The sequence below is a fragment of the Struthio camelus genome, chromosome 18, assembly GCF_040807025.1.
Source record: "Struthio camelus isolate bStrCam1 chromosome 18, bStrCam1.hap1, whole genome shotgun sequence".
Taxonomy (NCBI): domain Eukaryota; kingdom Metazoa; phylum Chordata; class Aves; order Struthioniformes; family Struthionidae; genus Struthio; species Struthio camelus.
The window spans coordinates 7,761,384-7,785,432 of record NC_090959.1 but is presented as its reverse complement, the minus strand read 5'-3'; the positions used below and the strand labels follow the sequence as shown (position 1 = coordinate 7,785,432).

Genomic DNA, 24,049 nt, shown 5'->3' with positions numbered 1-24,049 from the left:
GCCTCTAATGTGATCCTCTGAGCTTTAACTCCTTTGTACTTCTCTCTCTCTCTGAAGCAGTTTGGTAAAGATGTCAGATGCAGGCCCCTAAGCTAATCTTGCTGTTCTTCCTTTCCCCCATCCAGATTACTCCAGTATAATAATCTGAGCCTTTTTACTAAAGCACTAGAAAGTCTATTCACTTTGGCAGGAGCAAAAAAAAAAAATCTGTATTAGAGTGTACATATTTGCAGGTCATTTAAATGTGATTCTACTTGAGTTCTGTTGAATTATTATGGAAGTTTTCCATAAATTCTTTCTCTTCTCAGAAAGCAAGTTTCTCTGAGCCTTGTGCAAAGAATGAAGATTGATTGTTCGAAAAAAATAATCTGAATATCTAGAACACTTAATTTTTTCAAGACTAGACCAAACACTTTGGGTGAACCTGCAGGGATTTTTCCATCCAAAAGTTTTTCCTCTTCTTCTATCATGTATTCCCCTTCTCCCCAGCGGTGGCTGGAATAAAAATTACCTCTCAGGCACTGATTTCTTCAAACAGTCTTACTCTGATCATAAAGCGATCTTGTTTGATAGAGCATTCATCAATTTTAGAGACAAAGACAGATCTCAAGTGAGTGATAGATGTTCCTAACTAGGTCCTATATAACTTTGTCTGATTCTTAGCTGGGAAACAAGCACACTTAAGATCTTTATTCATGCTGTACTGAATCTAAAATGATGGGGAAAATGTTATCATTGTCAACAACATAACCTTATTAAAAGGACTAGACTTTTTTTAAAAAAAAAAAAAAAGAAAACAAAAAGAAAAAACAGAAGAACGGAAGGACGGAAGGCAGTGCAGCGGAGACTACTAGTAACTTCCAAAATTGAAATCATACCCCAGTGGTATCTCCTGCTAATTGAAGAAGGTGTTGCAGTAAAGCATATTACCTAGATGTAATCTCCACTGTGAAGTATGAGAGACAGGTTCCTCTTATGTTTTATTCATTGGTTTTAAATGTCACCTGCCTTGATTCATAACACTGATGTCCCTTAAATGAATTCCTTTTTTTCCTTCAACCATCTGCCAAGAGTTTATAAAGCTCTGCTAATTGTTTGTGCTTCTTTTAAGTGTTATCTTTTCAACATGTTTAGTATGTTCTTCCCAGCAAATACTGTTAACTAGTGTCAATTTTATTAAGGAAAAATGGTTCATTTTGTCATCTTGTAATCAAACATACAGACACTTTAAAAATAAGCCTTGGAACAGCTTGCTTATAATCTTTTATTATTTGTTAAGTGATCTTGAATCTTTGTAACATTTGTACGGGGAAGGCACTTTTTGAAGCAAACCTCATCAAATTCATGGCTGCTTCAAACCACTGATCTGCTTTACAGCAAGCTCCATGTACGTAGGTTCTATAAACCTTCTTAAATCCCCCTTTTAACTGGGGGGCGGGGGGAACACATTTGGATTTAAAAGTTGTCAGGAATATTTGAAATGGTACAAGGTAGTTCAATGACTTTATTTTTATAATATCTGATGGGGAAGAGAATAGCTTTCTGCTCTTTTCCGTTTTAAAACAGGGTCATTGTTCACCACCTGCTTTCACTTTGGTTCATACATTGATTGCGAAGCACTTACTGCTACAGCTTGCTGTCAAACTCTCATTTTTGCTTTATTTCTGTATATAGCAGGCCTTCTGTGACATAAGGCTTTTAAATGAAGCTTGCAGTGAGTGGGAAGTAAAGTGAGTTGCTGTTGTTTGTGCTGAATTGCTTAGGTCATAGCCCTTAATGGAAACAGAAGTAACGTAACTCAAAATCGGCATTATATAAAAGTATTTAGACTTGTAAATCCAACATCCTGGACTATCCTTGAGTTCCCTTTCCTAGCTGCAGCATTTAATCAGCTGAGGCAAGGACTGAAAGTCTTGTGGATGAAACAAGAGCAGTTGAGGCAGAAGGGTGTTTCAGCTGGGGTCTTTGATCTCTGGATTTGTTTCACTACTGCTGAATGTTTAAGGTCGCACTGCAACGTGCCTTTCTGCCCTCGGGAGGAGGGGAAGATAATAATTGAAGGTGTGAAGTTGGAAAGGTCTTTGAGCATGCTGAATTGCTTAGAAAACCTGTTTGAGCCATGTTATGCCTTGAGATTGGTGTTTCTGAGGCTGGGTGTGTTCTTGGCACAGTATCTCCCTTAAAGGAGGAACAGCACTGCTCAAATGAGATATATTTGAAATGCTTCTAAAATCTTCTTGCAGCTCATCTGTCAGCGCCAATGTTTGTAAAACACGAGGTAGCTTAACAAGACAAGCTTGCCTAGGCTCCTTCTCTTGTCTGCGGCAAAAAGGGCTCCTCTTTGCATCGGAAGCCTGATATAGCAGCTCTGGATTGCCTCTTGGAGGATTGTGTCTCCGGACAATAAAGAAAGGCCTAGGGATGAATGGTAGATTTGGCCTCTGTGAGTGCTCTCCGATAGGCAGGGCCTCGTCTGCACAAGTGCCTGAAATTCTGTACTGCGGAGGAGCAAAGTTAGGTCAGCTCAGACTTCTGGACCTGGTGTGTTTGCCTTTTCTTGTACTGCTATAAAACCTGCAGAAAAATCCAAATGTTGCTCGTTCCCACTGTTATTTGGTGTGTGTAATTACTGGGTGTCTCCCTGTTTACCTCCCTGGAGGACCGAATTCCTTCCTGTTTTATGCCTTGCGGTAGTGCAGTTAAATGGGAAGGTCATTATAAATAGACGCCCAAGTGATAGCGAACACTTGGGAAAACCTTGCATAGCCAGGCACGCAGGTTAATGTGACTTGGATTTTGTGGAGACAGTTCACTAGGGGACAATACCGAAAAAATGTTTGCTCGGAGATATCAAAGACGGGCTGCTGTTTTAACCAAGGCAGCCTCTCCCGTGTTCATGCAGCTATTAATTTTTAAAGCGCCCTTGAGATCTATGCAGAACAGTGTCGGACTGGTGTTATGTGACTAGCCTCCCTTCTGGGTACGCGAGGTGGGGGAGCGATGTGGTCTCCTGGGGTGGCGTGGAAGCCTTTAAGCAGCTCTCCCAAAGTAGGAAATAAATTAGAAGACTGAGACTTAACCCTTTTTCAGGTGCTGTTTTAAATTTAATACTCTTAAGCGCTAAGACGACTTTAAACAACTCGGCCTATTTATAATGGCTATAAAGCATGGATAATTTAGTCTTAAACCTTTGAAGATAAGGCTGAGACTGCTTGTCTTAAGTCTTCGTTGCGCGTTGCAGTTTTAAGTGTGTGAAGTCTTCAGATAGATTAATGATGCTAATATAGCAGCTTAATATGCTGCTTTTTACTAAGACAGATGGATTATTTCTGGAAAAGTGGAGAATTTCAACCTGCCGGTACATAGAGCTATTTGGCTTGTTCTTGTGTCTTAACCTTCTTTCCGCTTCTTTTACTTGGTGGTTCTGAACCTTCTTTTTTCGGTTTCAGTGTTTTCTGTCTTCCAGTAGCAGACCCCTCACTGCATGGTGTTGACGACGACTGTATTCACTTACTGATTTAGTACTGATACTAACTGGTTACTGCTTCGGTTAGGATTGTCTTTCATAGCAATAGTATGCTGAGGGACGTGAGCCATACCGCACTGAAGGAGCAACTCTTACTTTAAGAGTTTTTTTAGTTAAACTGTTAAACAAGAGCAGGAGTAGAGTTTTTCTTTTGTGTAATCTTGATTTAGTGGGATTTCCTTTTCTTCCTCCTCTCTTTTCTGTGTTCCTATTTTTTTCTTAAACGTCAGTGAAAACCTGTCCCTTGCCACCAAGCGCGAAGGTGACCCATGTGCTGCAGTGGGAGCTGGAAGTGGGGGCCAGGCTGTGGACTGTTCTGGGTTAATAGTCACAAGAATTGTTCCTAGAGTAGGATCTTCTGGGGTAAGCCATCCTCAATAAATAAATTAATTGTTAATAATTGAGTGAACAGAGCCCCTAGGGGTAAGGGAGAGAAGATGAAAGGGCAGGTCTGATTAGGAAGGAAATTCCATTACAGACCTAAGTACCCTTCCCAACAAAACTCTGTTAAACCTCTCAGATGTCTAGTAAATTTTATTTGGTTTAAAGGAGTCAGCATTTTCTAACAGAGCATTTTTCTTTTTAAAAAAAAATATATATATGGCGGGGGGGGGGGGGGGGGGAGAAATTGGCCAGCTGCATACTTGACAGTGGATTTGTACAGCTAGCAGGATCTTCAGAGCCCAGTAAAATGATTTATTTTAGCGTGTTCATAGGTATTTTGGTGCTCTTACTTAAGAGAATTAAAGCATAATCACTTAGAGAAGGAAAAATATTCCGCTATGCTTTTTTTTTTTTCCTCCTTAGTCCAGTCTCTGGCAAGCAAATATCAGAGAGAAAACGCTGCCGTTTGTTTGTGTTTTTTTTTGTTTTTGTTTTTTTTTTTACTTGTCCAGACAGGCTGACCTTTAGCTTGGTTTCTAATTCAGTTACTGCAGAGGAAAAAAAAAAAAAAAAAAAACCAGTGAAATAACTTGTCTTTGTGGTTACAGGATTAGTCAGCCGCTTTCTAAATCCCTAAAGGATTTAAATGTTTGGACTTTAAGTTCAACTGCAGAATAAAAGTGCCACAATTTGTCGTTTCCTTTGTTTAGATTAAACGTGCAGTACTTAAGATGTTTTCAGAAATGGAAGAAGTGAATAAGGTTATTCACACTGATATTTGATGCTAAAGCTAAAAATGGAAATTTAATCTTGGAGCTCAGAAGATTAAAATGCCTTGCTCTTTTTAAAAACTTTTTTTTTTTTTAATAACCAATCATATCAATGAGTAGCGCTTTGGATGGGTTTTTTTCCTTAATATAATTTCTCTACATTACTGAGGGTAATAACAGTATGCTGAGGTTATGTGATTGTGCTGGCAGTAACACCGAAACTTTCTCAAGCCTTTTAGGGATTATAATCAGGAATGACAAAGTACAGTTCTTGGCTGAGAGCAAGTCAGGGATGCCAACGTCACTGATGCAGACTGTGGTGTTCCCACAGTCGTGCGGTCTTCTCTGCTCTGTGGGTAACTCCTTTGCATAATCACTGTAGAGCTGTGTCGCAGTAGCCAGAGATCTGGATGTTCACTATAATCCTCTGAAAAAGCAGTTTCTGTATTTGGAATTTTCTGACATCTCAGCGCCGGCAAAGATCTCTCCTAGCTCTACAGTCCTTCAAGGAAATGGGGGAAAACCTCCAAACTGGAGAGGGGGAGGATGAGAAAGCAAAGGAAAGATGCCTCTTAGCTGTAGAACAGTCATGTATCTAAAGCCTGCATGCACCTGCCACTTCAGTAGCTAATTCCTATTGAAGAAGGTCCTTTTTGAACCAGCAAGATCAAAGGTTATAGATGTAAATATAGCCTGAAATAAGAGAGAGTTTAATAATAAAACTATGCTAGTTCATGCTATTGAATATACCAGTCCTGAGCATGGAGTGGCCCTCAACACCCTGTCTCCCTTATAGACTCTTCCGGTCATCCAGAATCAGAAAGTCAAGTATCGGTGTGGTGACAGCCGAGGAACAAGAGGTGACTGGAGCAGTGTGCGACTTCCCATTGAGGAAATCTGGGTCATTACAGGCCTCTTTAGGATAGCAAAACAAGGGAGAGCACCTTGAATGGAGAGTGGCAGCTTCCCCAGAAGCCTGTCAGGCCATGGTAGTGTGGTGGCTTCAGGGGAACCTCGCTGAAAGAGCGGGATGCTAAGCTGAAAAGAGAGGTCTTGCAGGGAGTCTTTCCTGCAGATGCAGGACAGGGAATTTCCCAGTTTATAAGCAGTCTTCACAGTGTGATCTGGCAGGGAGCAAGGCAGGAAGGAGATGGCACACCTTGCCTTCCAGTAGTTCTGTAGGAGTGTAACAGATACGCTGCCTTTGGATCATACGCCTTTACTTTAATCAACCAGTGCTCCCTAAAAATAACTAGGATTCCTACTGCTGTTGTGCCAGTAAGTTGTTTCACTTTCATTAGCCATAAAGCTCCACATATCACAAAAGTAAGATAAAACCAGGCTAAACACATCATTTGAGAAGGCCTGTGTTTCACTGCTCAGATTGTACTCGTTTAACTGTTTCAGCTGGTTGCTGGGCTCCAACTTAAGTTGACTTGACCTCTAAAGCCCATTATGATGTACTGAAATTTGAGTGTTACTTGTGTTGTGGGAATTCTTCTGCTGTCCAGATGAGGTGGCCTGAAACCACTATCTACAGGTATCTACGGATCACACCTTGCCCCATACCCTTTTTTTGGGAAATTCTAGCTGCAGTGCTATTTGACTCATGCTGAATGCTGCAGCCCGTGATGTGTTTTGCCAGCACATTGCCTAAATAATTAAGATGCATTAAAAGCAGAAGCTTGTGCTGCTGAGACTTATTTTTCAAATCCTTTGAAAGATTAATATCTATATTTTTAATCTTGCATGAAATCCCACAGCGTGTGCATTTCATCCACTGCCTTCATAACAGTGAGAAACTTCACTGATGTACGTGCTAATGCTTAAAGCAAGGGGGAAATCAAGATAATTAATGTCTGTTTAGGCAATGGGATTTGTTCTGATTTACTGTAGCCTCTTTAAAAGAATGGCTTCTGGACAGGTTTGTGAAGTTAGGGGGACCTGAGAATCATGATGAAAAGTGTGCAGTTAGTGTCTTTAGATAAGCCTACAGATTCTTCGGTTCTTGTGTCCCTTGCATTGTGGACAACTTACAGTCAATAAATAGTTAATGCCTGCTCGTACGTCACATCAAAGCTTCCTTGTGCTAGAAACACAAATGAGAACAAGACACTTAATTTTTAGATCAGTGATTGAAAATACGCCAAGTGATATTGAGCCAGCATTTCAGGAAAAATGCTACAAAAAACAAGGCATGCTTAAATTGTGGAACACTGCTTAGCATGAGAAATCATCCCCTGCGTTTAATTTTGAGCAGAGAAATTCAACGCTTTTTGGTGGTTTAAAAAACAGGTGCGTAGTACTCTTCAGTGATCTGTTTTCCAGGAGTGTTTAATGTGAGCATTTAATTGTCTTCCAGGTTACGGAAGGCTAATTCCCGAATAATCAAAGTTCTTACAGTTGTTGCAGCTCACGTTCATGAATCCTTGGGATTTGACACCTCTTCCTTAACTTGTGGTCTTCTACAGTACCTGTTCACGCTAGCGTGCTGCAAGCTGAATTGCGCTCCGAGGTGGTTGCTACAAACAGTCCCAGCAAGTAGTAGCTGGTGATTGCATCCAAAAAATAAAGCACTGATTGAGGAGGTGATAGAGGAAAAAGTTGAAAAGTTGCAGTGGCTGTGCAGCAAAGTGATTTGTCTGATCCTGAAAAGGAAGTTTTAAGTGTTACCCTAGATTTTATCAGAAGGGAAGCATCTCGGTAGCCTTGCTGAGAGCTCTCTGGGAGCCGAGGTCAAGTGGAACAAAAGTTTAATTAGCTTCTTCCATGAAGAGCCTCCTTTCCTTAAGGACATCTAAACACTTAATGCACTTTTTCACTGTTCGTAGAAATTTTTTTTTTTAAACTGATCTCTGGCACGTAGCCACTTCTGGTGTTGAGTGTGATACCTTTGTGATCAATAGCCTCATGTGAGAGGCTCAGATGTGCTTCCGTACAATTGTAATCTTGGTTGATTGGGGTGTGTTTTTCTTTGGTTTTTGTTTGTTTTGGTTTGGTTTTGTTTCTTCTCCTCCTCCAAAATAGCCTGTTATTGAAGGCCTTGAACTTGATACAAAACATGAGTAACAGACATATCAAAGCGTTAGTCGCAGTGAATGGATTTCCACGTCCATCTGCAGTATGCTTTGCATGTAGGGTGCGTTTTTTGTCATGAGGGACAGCGTGGGAGTGAGTGTGGCCGAGTACTGCAGGTACCTGATTGGAGCTGTCTGTGATTTCAAGCATGCTTGTTAGGAGCCTGACCTCTCTGCAGTCAGAAAGGTAGAGACCCACAGAGTTACAGTTCAGAGCGCTCGGTTAGATGTTTGTCCTCTCGGATGAGCTAAGAAATGTGTGCTGGCTCAGATCCCATGCAGTCATGTTACGAGTCTTCTGTTCTTCCTTGCTCCCTTTTCCTTTCCAGTCTTCCTGCTAAATAATTTCATTACAGTCTAGTATGTCCAGTTCTTAAGTGGCTTGATGTTGTCAGGGTAACCATTCTTCTTGTTTGCCTCTGGTCTAATTTTTGGGTGTCCAGCTTTAGATTACTTAGTCTTGATTTTCAGGTCCTCTGAAGAGTGAAACCCTGCTAATATATAACTATTATGACACCCAAAAGCCGGAGCAAGCAAAATTGTTAGATGCTCTGTGTTCTCATCAGATGAGCTAATTCCATGTCCCTTAGGGGGGTGTGTGTGCACATGCTGTGTTTTTTCCTATGTCTGTTTCTATAAAATCTATTTTAATCTGAAAGTTTATTTTAAATCTGAGGTCTGTTATTATGTGGTAATATTTTTCATTATCTCTAGCAGCAAATTCCTTTTTGGCATTTAATGTTTGGCATAGCTTGGATAACTTTGGATAAAAACCCTTCTCAAACCATGTCTGCATCTCTCCTGTCTAAATACACGCAAACAAATAATAAGTTGTGCTCCCTGCTAATTTGATTCAAGAAGTTTCAGATTTCTCTGGGGTGCTTTGACTAGCGGCTGGGCAGTCAAGAATTGTTAAATGTCTAAGTGAAAGTAGGCAGAAAAAGAAGCTATAGCTGTAAGAGGTCTGCAAAATAGACAATGGATTTGTTTTCTCTTTAGTTCCCCTCTAACTCATATCTTTTCCACTGACAATTTATTTCCCTGTGTAGCGTGGGAAGCTGTGATTTTATTACTTCTGTATTTTAGACTTCAGACTCCCACTACCCCTTATGAAGTGATAATTGCTAAAGGCAGTTTTTCTAAAGGCTATTTAAAAGTTTGGCATGAAGATGTTGACCAGTAAATGCCACCTGTAATATTTGGGCAAAAGGCAGACTGATTACTGCAGCTGGGTGTTTCCTTTCTAAAAAGTCACAGGCTATTGGTGGTGAAGGTAGGAGGATATTCAGAAAATACTATGTGAGCATGTGGAAGATGAGCATTCGGTCTCACAGAACTTAAGACAGGACTCGAGGGCTAAGGAAGGACAGAAGACCTTCCTAACTTTTCTAGGAATCAGTGATGGTTCCTTTTAGAAATGCTTCTAGACTTTAACAAAAATTAAGGTCAGTTACATTGATGGAACTGGCCCAAACTGGTCGCACGCTGTTTAAGAAAGCTGAATTTAAGAAAACAGAACAAAAAAAAGAAAAACTGTACTTATATGAAAGTCTTATGCTTTAAGTTGCTTTGTTTTGTCATTGTTTCTCTGTAGCAATTTGCTACAATACTGAGAATTGACAGAATCCTTCCTCTTAGAAACTGTTCAGCTACTGTCACTCTGAGGAAAATAGCCCTCTCTCCCCTCTGTCCTGTAGCTTTTGGTGTTGTTCCGGAGATCAGGATCTGTCTGCCAGTTTGAATCAATGACAGAAGAACTGCGTTGTCTCCCTGGTGATGGAGGGGTTCACCTACAACCCGCACTTCCTGACTTTCTTTAAGAGGGTGTTTAAAAACAAAGCCCAGGTTGCATGAAACATATCAAAGATGCAGAGGAAAGGCTTTGTGCTAAATCTAGGCATCAGGTTCAGTGTCGGCAAGTAAAAGCATGTTGTAGGAAGAACATGGTTTTCACCTGCCCTAAGAAAGTATGTTGTGACCCTTGTGCAGCTGGCCTGACCCCAGCTGGAAAGCTGGAGTGTGTTACTGTTCTAGAGGAACCATTTGCGAGGAAAAAATGCGTGAAAGCTGCTGGGAAACAGCTCGTTTCTATATGATGCTTCTAATCCCTGTAGCAGAAGGGTTCTGTTGGCAATGTATTTTGAGCAGGAGCAAATAAGAGGTATGGCTGAGGTAACTTGGGTATTACCGAAGGACACAGAGCATCCTGCGTTTATGTCGCTAGTTCAGACTGGTGCAAATCAGAGGTGACCTTGTGCTGTTGAGGGGCCATATGCAATAAGCCAGGTCTCTAACAGGTACACGATGAACAGTGTCGGCAGCAGCACTCTCCTTTCTGCTGGAAGTGAGAGACTTCTCGAGTCCCTCAGGAGGCGGAAAAAAAATTCCTACCTAGACCAAGCTATGGGCGGGCCCTGCTGTAGGAAAACAGGGCCCAGGTGCTCTGCTGCTGTACAGCCCGTGGTTACTGATCCCGCTTGGGGCTCAAAACATTTTCACTGTTTTTCTTAGTCACTGGGAAGGAACTAAGCTAGTTCTCTAGGCTTTGTGTTTTACAGTAGACCCTGTGTGGAATATAAACCTGGCATAGTCTGTTAGAAATACTGTAGCTGTTATTGGACTGGCTTTAGCTCAAGATAGAATTGCATACGTATAAATTGCAGATCATGGTGCCCTTGGATACCTAATCTGTGGCTATGTCTAACATGTTTGCTGAGTGCCTTTATTTATTCTCTTTTAGCTGCTTAGTTTCATTTACATTCGGTAGAATATCATGTTGCAGTAACACTTCACCTGACTGTAACAAATGCAAATGCATTTTTTCTTATTTTTAAAATGCTAATTTGAGAGGATAGTAACTCGGAGAAGCAGTTTGCTGAGGCAGACGTTGTACAACAGAGTAGTTACCCACAAGTCCGTCTGAGATGCTTGCAAAAGGATGTCATGAATAGCCTGAGCGTCTTCTCCTTGGGGGAAGAAATCTTATATCAAATGATCTGTTCCTGCTTTGTCCATCATTACTGTGTCTGCATGGAAAGGCTGTAGGTTATGTCCTTCAGAAGGACGTAATTATATATGTCCTCTTGAATTACGTGCTAGAAGTTATCAGCATAGTACAACAAGTTCTTGCTGACGGTGATGTCTGTGGCCTGAGGAGCAGAGACATGCACAGACGTGGGTGAGAGGCTTTCTGCTGAACAGTTGCACCTCTCATCAGCTCATCTGCAGTTGGGTGTTATTTGCGCAGGGTTAAAAACTTTCTCAGTATCTTGAGGGGAAAAAAGTACCTATTAATCAAATAGCTAAAAATTCGTTTTCCGCATGTGTAACCTTACTTGAACATTTTCACTGCTCTGCCACCTTTCCCTGTGGATAGACCTATTTGCCAGGCTTAGAACAAGTATTTTCTGTCAGTCTTTACATTCGAAATGAGGTCCTTTCCTTAGAAAGGTTCTGAAAGCTGTTTGGTCACTGTGGATGGGCAGAAATAAATAACTTTGTATAAGGACTCTTAGATTTCTATCAGCAGAAAAGTCATTAAGAAGTGGAGAAGGGGATGGGAATTAGCCCCACGGCTGAAACGAGCTCTAATTACAGCTTTCCAGCTCTGAGACTTTGCCCTCAGTATCTGTCTGTCATGAGATCCTCTGTCCTTGTCCTTCTTTTCTTATTTTGCTTCTGGCATTTCTCTAAGAGAATAATGTCAGTATCTCAGGAGACTATAACACTGCGCAGACGTATATGCTTGAGTTTAAAAACTTCATTTGTAGGAGAAAAATCCATCTGTGCTATTAGCTTAGAGTGAAGCGCCACCCAGCAAAATGGAAGGAGGCTGTTAGGTTTTAAAGCCGGGTTCTTTATTTTTGTTTTTCCTTCAAAGCCACGTGTGTTGGGTGGAAAGACAAACTGAGTAATAGCACAGCCCATCCTGCCGGGCTTGTATAGTCTCGGGGCTGAGGCACAGTGAGAACGGAGGGCTTGAAATCCTTGCTTTCCTTTTCCCGTGCATCTCTCTGGACACTTGGTTCTCACTCAGCAGCGCTCGGACTCCTGTCAGTCTCGTGCCGGCTCATTCGCGGTGAACAGTCACGTTCTGAACCTTTTACTGGTGCTGCCCTTTGGCTCCTCTGCCTCTTCGAGGAACAGCATAGCATTCACAATCACGCTGACAGTATTCCAGATGAAAACTCGTAATTAGATCATCCTTGTCGACACAGTGTTACGCACAGAAATGTGTTTCTGCGCTCTTAAGTTGTTGCATTGCATCAGCTTCCCTCTCTCCCTTCTGCCACCATCCCCTTTCCATTTAACCCGCCAGGAGTCTTCTCCTTAAGCAGCTGTTTTGTTCTGCATCATGTATGTCCAGGTAGCCCACTTCCAGATTTGTTCTTATTACTGTGTACCTGTAGGCTTTTGCCCACTCCAGACTTAGCTAACAGTATGGAACTGCTTATGGTATAGCTGTCTTTCCTGCAGAATTCCAGGAATTGTTGAAACTATGCATCCTTCGGCAAGCCGGTGCTGGCAGCTGGCCTAAAGGCTTCCTGCGGGTCAGTATTCATGTAACATGTCCCATGACACTATCATTTTTAAGAATGCTAAGGGGGCAGGTTTTTCTCCTTACTGCTTCTCCTTACTAATGCATCTTCTAGTCTGCATTTGCAATGCTTTCTTGCCATGGCAATACCACATCTCCTTCCTTGGGTTGCACTGAGCGCCCTTGCCGGGACAGCCGTGCCTGGGTTGCTGGCCGTCGCAAAGCGGTGTGTGCTCCTGCCTGGCAAACTGGTCAGAAGAGCTTAAAACGGTGAGAGCTCTGCGTCTTTTTGGTTCCTAGGGGTGGTGCCAGTCCTGGGCTGACCTCCTTTTTGTGCCAGAAAAGAGTGGTTTAAGAAGGAGGATCTTCGCCCATGTCTTGGGCCTGTGGCATCAAAAGACTTGAGATTGCCTGAAATTCACCACGTTCTTCTGGTTCTGTAGAGACCATCATTTTAAATCTGGTCTACCCTCCAGTCCACGGACTGGCAATTTGTTTCCAGCTGTAGCCATCACCAAGCTGAGCAGGATGGCAGGCAGCCCTCAAAAGGCATCTGCGGAAGACTGCAGCCCCAAGACAATTTCTGACTCCTGATAGCTGGCTTAAGCCATGAGCAGGATGTTTTAGATCTGTTCTAAAGCTTTTTTTAGTAGTCTAACGCTATGTATTTTGTGTGGAGCTGACAGCCACTTAAAGATTTGATCTGATACAGCCATTTAATATATGTGCTCAGTACTTGAATTCATATTTTCCTCTTTTTTTGCATTTTTGACTGCTCTATTCCCTTGACCCTGAGGAAGTGGAGTGTTGAATAATTACCTGCTCCATAATAAACTAGTGTGAAAAGGCAACGAGTGCCATGCATCTGCTTAAACTGCTGTCTGCTAAAGTTGCATTAGTGTGTATAAATAATGTATATTTTTGTGGAGAAAGTGCTTTGTCTTTCAAATGAACAGTTGGCTGATTAGAGAGGCAGAAAGATGTATACCCTTGCTAAAAGGTTTTGTTTTGCTTATGCCTAGATTATAGGAGTAGATTCGTGATCCTGTATTTACGACTAGGAAAGACCTTATTTTGCAGAGTGTGCTAAAGACCTTGTGATGAATCAACCCAGAGAGGGCTTTGTGGTTTGGCAACCAATCTCTGCCACCTCAGGAAGAAAGATCAGCGTTTTCTCTAATATTTTTGAATGTTTTAAGGACTGACACAAACCGTACAGTTGCCGTTAAGACACCCAGTTATTCAGTCATTCTCTTGTAATAGGAAACAAGCATTTCACTGTATGTGTTTTGGCTGGAAAATGGCTCAAGAAATAGCAGTGATTGCTGACTCATTAACAATTAAGTCAGGGCGGCAGTGTCGCTTGAATTGAACTGAAGTAGAGATAAGGGCATTTAGGACATTTACTGAAGCTCTAGAAATTAACGCTCCTTTGCACACACATGCACACACACAAATATTTTGCCTGTTCTTGTTTTCCACAGCAGGTGGCTACTGAAAGCAGGTGGTGCAAACAGTCATTCCCATTTAGCTAAAGCATCTGTAAAACAGTATTTCCAGTGTGCTTTGTGGGAGTCTGCTGGTCAGAGAGAGGAAAGGGGCTGGTGCGAGGTGAACATTTGAAGCACTTCTAGCTTCCCTGTTCTTCAGCATCATCCTAAAATCCTGTCTGTTCCACAGGTTATAATGCTATGTAAAGGGCATAGCTATGGACAATCCAGACTGTCACCGGCCAAAATCGGCACATCTCATTAACAGGGTAAAGCTCTTCCGTGCCAGTCCTCAGCAAACTGGCAAGCTCGGGAGAACCAATTAAACGGAGGGCAGGCAGAGAGCGGATTCAGTGGAGGAAAGCTTGTCCCGACCAGCCTGACATCTTCATGTGTACAGTGAAACACAAATTGTATCTGCAAATTATATCAGTATGAGGCGTGCGCAGGACGACCTGCTGTGTGTGTTCTTGGGATTTCTAACTTAGCTGAGAAGTCTGTGAGTTCCTCACCGTGGTTGAGGTTCAGCCTGATTGTATATGAATGCTTTTTTTTTTTTTTTTCTCCTCCCAAATGCAACTTTTCTCAGTGGTTATTTTCTCTTCCTGTTCTCTTCTGTCTCCTTTTGTCACTTAGCAGAAGGAATTTTAGTTGTAAGAAAAGGAGAGGGGGAAGAGCACTTTGTTTCTGTTCCATTGCAATACAGTATTTCGGTTATAAACCTGCAAGATGAAGTGTTAGAAAACCAAACCAACTCAGTGCAGGAAACGTTTCACTGGTTGTTATGCGCACTCACTCTAACTAAACAGTGTGTGTGGTATATCTGTAAAATGAGCAAAAGCGGTCCAGTATCCTGAAATCTGTGAGTCCCATGGAGAGGAGTCCAGCAGCCTGGAGCGGAACTGACCCACCTTTTCCTACTGGAAAATGCGTTGTGACCATTAGCTTCCTCTGTGCTAACGGACGGCACAATCCCCGCTGATCTGTGGATGGTTTCTGTACTGATGCCAACGTCTGTTCTTCTTTCATCTCCCTGCTAGCTAAAAACCTGGAGCGTGGATGAACTTCAGAGGAGGCTCTCAGCACTTGATCCCATGATGGAGCAGGAGATTGAAGAAATCCGCCAGAAGTATCAGTCAAAGCGGCAGCCAATCCTTGATGCCATTGAAGCCAAGAAACGGCGGCAGCAGAACTTCTGAGAGCCGCCGGTAGAACCTTCTTCCATCCTTAAACAATCAGCTCCTTGCTTTTATGACTACTAAACAGATTGATTTCTATTGAAATATGCTAGCAAAATAAGAGGGCAATACTTCTGCTCATTTATTTTTCCATAGCACCTTTGTGAACTCAGGAATGCCATTGAGTGGAAAATCCTGATGATATATTTTATGTTAGACAAATATTTAAAATGTTATTTTGAAGGAGTTTTGTTACTGTTTTTAGGTGGGTTGTTTTTAAAACAGAGGAACAGCTAGGAATGGACTAATGAAAGCTGGCTCATTCTTTTCAACAGAACTTTCAGTAGTCCATTTTCTTTGTTTTAAGTTAATGTGAATTGTGATATTTAACGGCTTCATCTCTTGTGTTTTTTGGTTTTGTTTTTTTGGGTTTTTTTTGAGAATGCACAGACTCAATTTCAAGCTGTTAAACTGTATCTTTCTACTGTTAAGGTACTGATAAGTTTTAGGTCACTGAAGAGAGTAGGTGAGAACATGGACAAAGTGCTCCAGCCTTTTGAAAGAAACTTAAATCTTTTGTTTTTTGTTGAAGCCTGTAATAAGCCTCATGCCTTACACCATGTACTTTAAGCAAGTGTGATTTCTTCAAGACCTCAGTTTTGTCCTTTTTTTGTGTACTATATAAATTAATACTAGCAGATAAAGTATGTTGTGCCTCCATCAGAAATTATAGTCTGTAATTTAAAATTCACGTTTACTTAAAACCAAAAGCCAATCAGTGATCTGACCTAGTACAAAGCAGATTCCTTGCCATCTGTCTCTTTGGAAATGTCCTTCAGTGAGACCCTGCTGACAGTGGAGTACTGGAAGAAGTATGACAGTATTACAAGGGGTGGAAGTTCTGTGACCCTCTCTCAGGAATTAGGTACTTCTGCTCTGTGCGCGAGAGGACTAAAAAAAAAAAAAAATCCAGTTAATGAAATAGTTCATAGGCTTCATCATTTCAAATTTACATCATTAGGTGTTTGAATAAAAACTTAATTTCGCAATCCTTCACATTTTGACAAGGTTTAGCGCATCAGAAAAGTTAAACTGAAAAGAAACCTTTCTTAAGTCAACAAAGGTGTGTGCTATGGGGTGGAGTGAACGTGTAGTTGATCTGGAGGAGAAGTCGGCTGCCATCCCATCCTCACCTGCTAGCATAGTGAAATTCAGCCTCTTCCAGTTGCTCTGGATGCTCCGTGTGTTCCTTCTCTCCCTGCCATTTCTGCCCCATAGAGCTGAAACAATGAAAATGCCCAAGAGTGTACAACTGGCGTGAGGATGGTGCAGTTAGCTCACATGGGCAGAGGGGAGAGCAAAACAGTAGAAGCAAAGAAGGGAGCTGAGTTCCAGGGCAGAGCGACCAAGTCATGGCTCAGCTCTGTGGGCTGCAACAGCAGCATTACACAATGTCAAGTTGGAATTTTAGATATATCTAACGCATGGTGAAATGTTTGGAGAGAGCAAATACTGCTACCGCTTTATTTTCATTTCGCTCTGATAGAGGGAACAGTTTCCATGTCATTCTTCTGAAATAGGCCTTGGGACGTCAGCCAGAGAATTAAACTAAATAGCAGTGTCTCCTGAATCAAACGGTGCTAGAGAGGAGAAGGGTTCATTTCACGCCTCTGTAGGCTCTTGACTATTATTAACAGGTATACTCCACTGATGTGAAAGGAACCAAGCCATTTTTACCCCCTCTGAGGATCTGATTGCATGAGCTTGTCTCTGATATGCAGTGCTAACACAGCTGTTTTGTAGATCAGCAGACCAGCTGTCGCTAAAAGAAAAGGGAGGCAGCAAGCAGTGTATCTAGGGTACTGAGGTAAGAATACATCCTGGGATAATCAGCTATTGATAGCCTCAAGAATTTGGAAGGTTTTAGAAGGCACTTGCTTTCACAATGCAAGCCAAGTAATTAAAACCTTAATTGTTGTTAATAGACTAAAATGCCTTAGCTATGAAAGTGCAGCAGCTAAATGTGCTGTGAAGTCTAATGAAGTCCTGTATGAGCAACAGGGCACATACAGTACTTGTTTGGAATCTGTGCAATATGTTTGGCCCTAAACGTTTGTTTATAATGAGCAATGTTTGTGAGAGCCCTTTGCATCAAGGAAACTTGCAGAACTTAGGGAGTTTTCTGTTCAACTTCTGGATCATGAATTAGGCACTTGGCTGGATCTCACCCAACCTGGCTTTGGCTGGAGGCGAGCTGGGTCCTGCTCTGGCTTTCTGCACCTTGGAGAGCAGCTCGCCCACTGTTTGATGGCAAGACCTGCGGTGACTGGCAGGAGTGAATCTCAGCCTTTAGAGGGCACGTGTTTTTGTACCCCTAGTGCGTTAGATATACGCATATGTGACATGGCAAACTGTGCACTACTTGCACGTAATGTGGATCAAGCAGATTCTGCCAGGAGTAGTTTTACCTTTGCACTGTGTAGGTAACTTTGTAGTGATCAGAGGGCATTAGAAAACCCAAGTTTTAAGTGAAACATCACAGGGTGGTGTTCTGGAATATGCAACCTGTGACTGCTGTAACTGAATGTAAACACTGTTGAAATGCTCCGCTTTGCTGAAGTGATTGTCTTAAAATATAGCAAATGAACCAAAATAAGTACACCTAGTCCAATGGCTGAATTGTCTTGGAACCTTTCTTAAATGCTTGCAGTAGTTGAGACTTGTCGAGATTTGTTGCACTTGGAGCTCTGATGCAGAGGAATTTTTTTTTTTCTCCTTCACTGACTTTCAATCTCAGTTAGAGAAAATTATTTCCTTTTTGGTCCCTCTGTAGAATATCTGAGAGTGTAGTACCTGCTCACTCCTCAGAGTCCTCTGGACTAAGACCAAGGCTCTTTGGACTAAGTTTTTAAGCAAAACAGTTGTTTAATTATGAAGCTGCATTCGTGTGCTCCTTGAGTCCGTCTGCATTGCTGAAAGCGTTCTGGACAAACCATTGTCTTTGCTTCTGTAACCCAGAGATACTGATGATGTCAGTCATGTGAGACTTAATAATGTGAAGTTTGTAGCTTTAACTTTTTTGTAACAAAGAAATTAGCAACACTGGCATAAAGTGCTGACTTGAAATGCTCTTTTGTAAGATCTAGCTGTTTGTATATAATAGTGTTGGGTCATTAGTTTGTATATGTATGAAATAGTAACTTTTATTGCATTCCTCTGAGTTTGATACAGGAGATTGTTTGACCTTTCTCAAATATCTTGCCTTATTTGTTCAAAAGGGCAAATAAACTGTCCTTACTGAAAGCGTCAGTGTCATGACTAATATTTAGGTGTGAAAATATTGTGGCATGTTATTGCTTATCAGGACAACTTTTAACATGGGGAGCTTATAGTCAACTAGCGTTATGCAAGACTCTGGAAGAACATACAAGCGTTAACAAACACAAGCAGTAAAAATGGGAAGAAAAGTGTCAAAATATTTTTCAACAGGAAATTCTTTAGCCTTAAAGCATGACTAATTCTACACCTCAAGGAGAGGTGGGTAGTTTATCTGTTTCAGTTCAGGGACGGGTCTACGTGTTGCCAGTTCTGTGGCAATTCAGACACGTGGGGTGGAAGGATATTTCCCCCACAACGACAAGTGCTGGCAGCTCTTCCTAGGAGCGACAGTAGTGCAGGAGGCTCGTTTGCTCCAAGGGGTGCTCTGGCAGGTGGGGACAGTGAACTTTGCTGTAGATACTTGCTATCCCTGCTCTGTAACTTCACGCTGCAGGAACTTTGTGAGCCTGCAATCAATTTTGGGATTAGGTACATACCGGTTTATCCACCTTCCTACGCACGACAGGTGAGGCTAGAGTGTCTCTACTAATTCTGGCTGACTTGCTGCACTTTCAGTTTTTTTACCTCGGAGGAACACGAAGTTGACAGCGAGTGGGTGCTGCCTTCCAATGGTGAACTGCTGCCTTCTCCGTGGTTTCCCTGAGCAGTTGCTAAATCTGTCCTGCAGGGATGACTAACCAAAGCAGAGACAGAATTCATTCAGGAGTCAGCTTTGGTTTGCAGTCCCGGAAGAAGCAAAATAAGATCTGAGCTTTTAAATGCTAGGAACAAACGTGGAATTCAAAAGGAGGGAGACGGTACAGGCATTTCTAGTAAGTGGGAAAGCCTTGAGTACGTACCTTTACCAGCAGCATTGCCAGGAAATGGTGAAACGCCGGCACGCAGAGCTGTACTGCTGCTGCAGTAGCGCTGCATTGGCGCCAGTGAACTGCTCGTGTGTGCTTGCTTCGTGCTAGGAGCAGTGCACATGCTGCAGAAATACTAATTTGCACATGAATAACTAAAAGTCAACAGCTGACAAGTAGCTGTGAGTTGGGGCTAAGATTTAGTCAGGCTTCTCCACCACGATTTTTGGCCCAGGTGGAGAACAAAAAGAAATCACTTATCCAAGAAGACATAGCACCAGCACTCTCTTTGTCCTCCTCCTACAATAGCTGCCGGTACTAAGGCATGAGTATTGTTGTGCAGTGTCCTTTATGCCCAGCTGCTCTTTCTCACACCCTCATTTTGTCCTATTTCCTCCGGTCTGCAGGCCGGAAGAGCCTGAGCAGGTGCTTAGATAAATGCTTTGGGAGTTGGCTGACAGCCCTGACTTAAGAGTGGCAATTTTTCTTTGCATCAATCACTCTTGCAAAATGTAAAAGAGTCAAACCAGGGAACACCCATCAGCTATTTCCAGACTGAAAGTGACTTAATTGCCCTTTAATTTAAGAGTCCAGGAAGACAGCCAACTTGTTTAAAAACTTTAGCGCAAATCAAGTCCGTCTATGAAGCACAGTCTGTTCTGCTCCCCTCTAGGTTGTTGCTATTAAAATCAATGCAGCAGTGGGACTGAAGGGAGCCCAGAGTCCCCAAGTCCTACTCGGGATGGTCACAGCAGCAGAGCAGCGCTCTCCTAAACCCATCTCTGCATAACCACTGGATGGCTGAGCTGCAGGATGGCCTTTCGTCACCCCGCCGCCCCGAGAAGCTCACAAGCTCTGAATGACTTGTACCATCAGTCATTGACTATCGAGGGGATGGTCCAGGAACAAACTCACAGGCCAGCTTTTCCCCTCTGTTGGAGGGGATTCAAGGTCTGGTTGTAAACTGTTATCCGCAATTCTCCTTTCATCACTGGTGCTGTCCTTAGCTGCACACCTGATCTCTATTTTTTCATATACAGTGAATGACATTTCCAAAAGTATTTTCTGACCTGTGTTGATACATTTGGTTAACTTAGTTACATCTCTTTAAGACAGTCCCTTTAGCTGTCTCAAATTGTTAGAAGGAAAACCTTGAGTTTAAGTGTTTGTTACAACTAAGTTAATGGCTGTTGTTCGGCTAATGGCTAACGTGAGCCCATGAAAACATGCAGACTCCAGTGCTTTCTTAATACCAGGAGAAGGGATTAAAGCGTTTTTACAATGTAAAAATACTTGAACTATGGCACTTCATCGTTATTGGTCTCCATACATAGTTCAAATACAAGAATTACAAGCATCACCATTTTAATATTTACATAATCAAGCAGCCAGCTCTGACTTTTTTCTCCCTAAATTGCGTTGAAATCAGCAGGCCTGTAAAAGTCTGCAGATAGCACAGACACTAAAAACAATGCCAGTGGGGACTCTTGCATTCCTACAAGTCAAGTCCTTTAAGATGTCCCAGTTTTCCAATAGCCAGCTGAGTGTAGAGACCTGACTTGACTATTCAGGGTAGTCAAATATCCAAAAGCCAGCAAAGGAAAAAAGTTTTAAACAAAAGTAATGAAGTTTACTTTGTCCCTTTAAGCAGAGTTGTCTAATTCTCAGCTGCATGAAGTAGCTTAATAAGGTCACTCCTTAATCATCATCCCCTGGAGGCAAAATAGTCACTCTTTCATCAATCATTTTTTGAGTGTGGAGAGCAGCTTTTGTAGAAATAACCTGATAAAGTGTTAATTTGATTTACCCACTATACCAAATGAAAACACAATCACTCTCAGGAAAACTGATTAGGGATTAGCGAAGGAACCTGAATGTCTTACTTGCCTTACAAACAGTAAGTCAGACCAGTCCTGGCAACCCATGCAGGCATAGAAGTGTCTTGGGAACGCAAGCGTGGGCTGTGATCACCCGCTCCTTTGGTGTTGGGCACCCAGACCTTCCTGCACTGATTTCTCCTCTGCAGAGCTCCAGTGCTGCTAGATATATCTGCATAGTAGTGGGAGGATTTCCTAGCACGGTTACTCATAGCAATACAAATCCTAATGTCTTGACAAAGAGCAGGAGGCTAAAAAAAGAAAACACCCTTCACAGTTTTCCCAAACCTCAGCCTGGAGTTCTTCACAAACCGAGCTCCTCTCAAAGACAGCAGTGGTTTGGAGCAGCCACAGAAGCTCTCTCAAGAGGTACTAGTTTTCTTTTAACCCTGAAGTTAGGGCAGATTTTTGCTTAGGACGACTAGCACAGAGTGAATTTTTGTTAATGAACAAACTCTCAAAGGAATAAGGATTAATCTCTATTTTTAATCTTCCCCTCCTATTGCATTTAGTTAAGGAATGCCTGACACAGTGAAAGCAGCAGCAGGTCTTTCCCCCGCTACCTGGGTCTCCTGCAGACAAGCAGCCTCAAGACTAAAACCCCTCATCTCAGAGCCTCCCAGAGAGCACTTATACCACCAGGAATTAGCTCAGCCTTTCATACTTCCTTCAGGAAAGAGGATCAACCCCGAACAGCATCAGAGCACAAATTAGATCCCTTGAAACACAGGAAGAGACCTGGTAGCTGAAGAGCAACTGCCCCCTTAAAGTAGCTGGCGGGAGGAAGGTGTACTGAGGAGACACCTCCTATAAAAGAGGGAGCCCCTTTTCTCTAGAGGGAAAACTGGGGGAGATGGACAGACCGACAGATGGACAGATGGACAGACAGACATACTAGCTGTGGTGCTGCTCTGTGTCATCATCAGCTGATTAACTGCAGCTCCTGGAGGGCTGAAAGCACCTTGTAGCTGCAGGGTTATTTCTTTAGGCAGCGTGGTGCTGCACGAGGCTTTCCTCAGGGCTCTTCTAAATTTTCTTAGAAAAAGGGCTACTGAAATTTCTGACTAAGTTTAAAAGCTGTGTTAGCCAGAGGCAGGCTGTGATAACATGTTTGAGCTGGTGATAGCTCCTGTCATGGCTGGTTGCTCGCTGGGAGCCAGTCTGCGCTTGCCTTCATAGCAAGGACAGCAGCTATGGCTGCATGTGATTAGGGCCATGAAGGCAAGGGGACATTCTCCATGCCAGGACAGGGGGGTTGGACAGAGCTGTGGTGTTTAGGCAGCTGCTGACCTGCACGAGCTAGTCTGAATTCAGCCAGGTGGGCTTCAGCCCTGCTAGCTTTAATGTGTAAAACTAGTGAATGTGGCTGGGAAGCTCTGCCAGCAGGGATAAATGGAGGAGGGGGCTGAGGGTCCAGGTGCTTTTTGGTCTTAGCTAGCAGGGCCCCTCTGGGGAAGGAGAGCGGTGCCTGGGTCTCCTGTCCCTGTGGCGTCTGCACCTCCCAGCCCCACAAGCTTGCTCCAGGCCAACCCCACGTCCCCTTGCAAAGCCTCTGCCAGCAGGTATCTGGTTCATTTGCTGCAGAGCCCTTCACAGTGGAGGCTAGGAAGTCTCCTGCTTCTGCTGATTGAGCTGTCTACACGGCGCAAGGAGACCCAGGCCGTGGCCGTGCCTGGGAAAGCTGTCGGCAGGCAGGTCGGCGGCCCCCGTGCTCCCTGCGAGCCTGCTCCTTCTCACTACCACGCTCGCTTGCCACTGCTGCTGCTCCTTGGTGGTGGGCACGCGTGTCCGCTCAGGCTAGCAGCTGCTGTTGAGCTATCGCAGATATTTTCTCCGTCCATCCGTCTGCCTCCCCAACTCCCTTGCAACCCGTAACGTACCCGTTCTGCCCCAAGACAGGGCGCAGGGAGATTCCTGTTTAGCAGACGGGGAGCTGAGTTCAGTGAGGCTAAATGCCTTTCTCAAGGGCAGAGTGAGCACTGAAGACAGCAAGGCAGGGAGAGGATCTAAGGTTCCCACGCTGCAAAATCCCTCCTTCCATTCACCTTGTCAATGTGATGCCAGGGGCCAGCTCCTCCCAGGTCTCCAGAGCTGCAATGTGCAATATCTGCTCTGGTAGGGACCAGGCAAAGGCCTGTCCTGCCTCTGCCTGCTAGTAAGAGCTGAAGGAGCCAGGTCTTTCATGGAGCAGGCAGCGGGCAACCTTCAGCCCCAGGTGCATGAGACCAGCATCTGCTAGCGGCTTTTCTCACACTGCTTCTCTCTTTGAGGGTTAGTCTTTAATACACAGTGGGTCCATGGGCTTGCTCCCTCTTCCGTGCTGCTAATTTATAGCAGGCCATTAACTACTACTCTGTTACCCTTGCTAGTAGTCACAGTGGTGAGCAGAGCGGCTGGGAACACAGATGGGAACGTGCGTGCGTCCTCCAGGCGTCCGCTGGTGCCTAAGGAGGTTGCTTAACCAAGTTGAGCAAAACCACTGATGCTGTTTGAACTAGATTTTCTTTTAAAATGGATCCCTTTCTACTTTTAGACCTGAATATGGCCCATGAGACCGGATTTAACATTAATTTCTTAAAACAAGAGTGGTTTCTTTTCAGTCCGCTTGTGGGAGCCCAGCAGGGCGGGTGGTAGTCACCCCAACGGGCACAACCTCCTGCCCAGGCTGTCCTCTGCGAGCACGGTGGAGCGGGGCGAAACTGCCATTTCTGGGCTTCCACGTTGCCGCGTTGCCTCCAAGGGGGACGAAGTGAGCGACTGCAGTCTCCAGAGCCCGATCGCTCCCCCGCGCGGTGCACCCACGCGCCTGCTTTCCGAGCAGCCGCCCCAGCGCCTCCTTCCCTGCCGCCTCCCGGCTGGAGGGGCTCAGCCCCGATACGGTGACCTGTTGCAGGAATCACTCTGCAAAGAGCCAGCCTGCTCCTGGCTCTAACTGGTTTGGGGACTGTTTTTACTAACCTATTGACCCTGCCCCAAATCAGCCGACTTGCTGTATGAACACAGACACTTCAAGCTGCTGTGAAACA

The 24,049-nt window shown here is 43.5% G+C and overlaps 1 protein-coding gene across 2 annotated transcripts in view; it reads left to right on the top strand.

Annotated features, from left to right (window-relative positions):
* STK4 (serine/threonine kinase 4) overlaps window positions 1-17,635 on the top strand; it is a 48,225-nt gene extending 30,590 nt beyond the window's left edge. For both annotated transcript variants that reach the window (XM_068912116.1, XM_068912115.1), the window contains one exon: window positions 14,825-17,635. In XM_068912116.1, the coding sequence (XP_068768217.1) occupies window positions 14,825-14,983 (159 nt within the window). In that variant the 3' untranslated portion in view covers window positions 14,984-17,635. The remainder of the gene's footprint in view (window positions 1-14,824) is intronic.
* The last annotated feature ends 6,414 nt before the right edge of the window (window positions 17,636-24,049 follow it).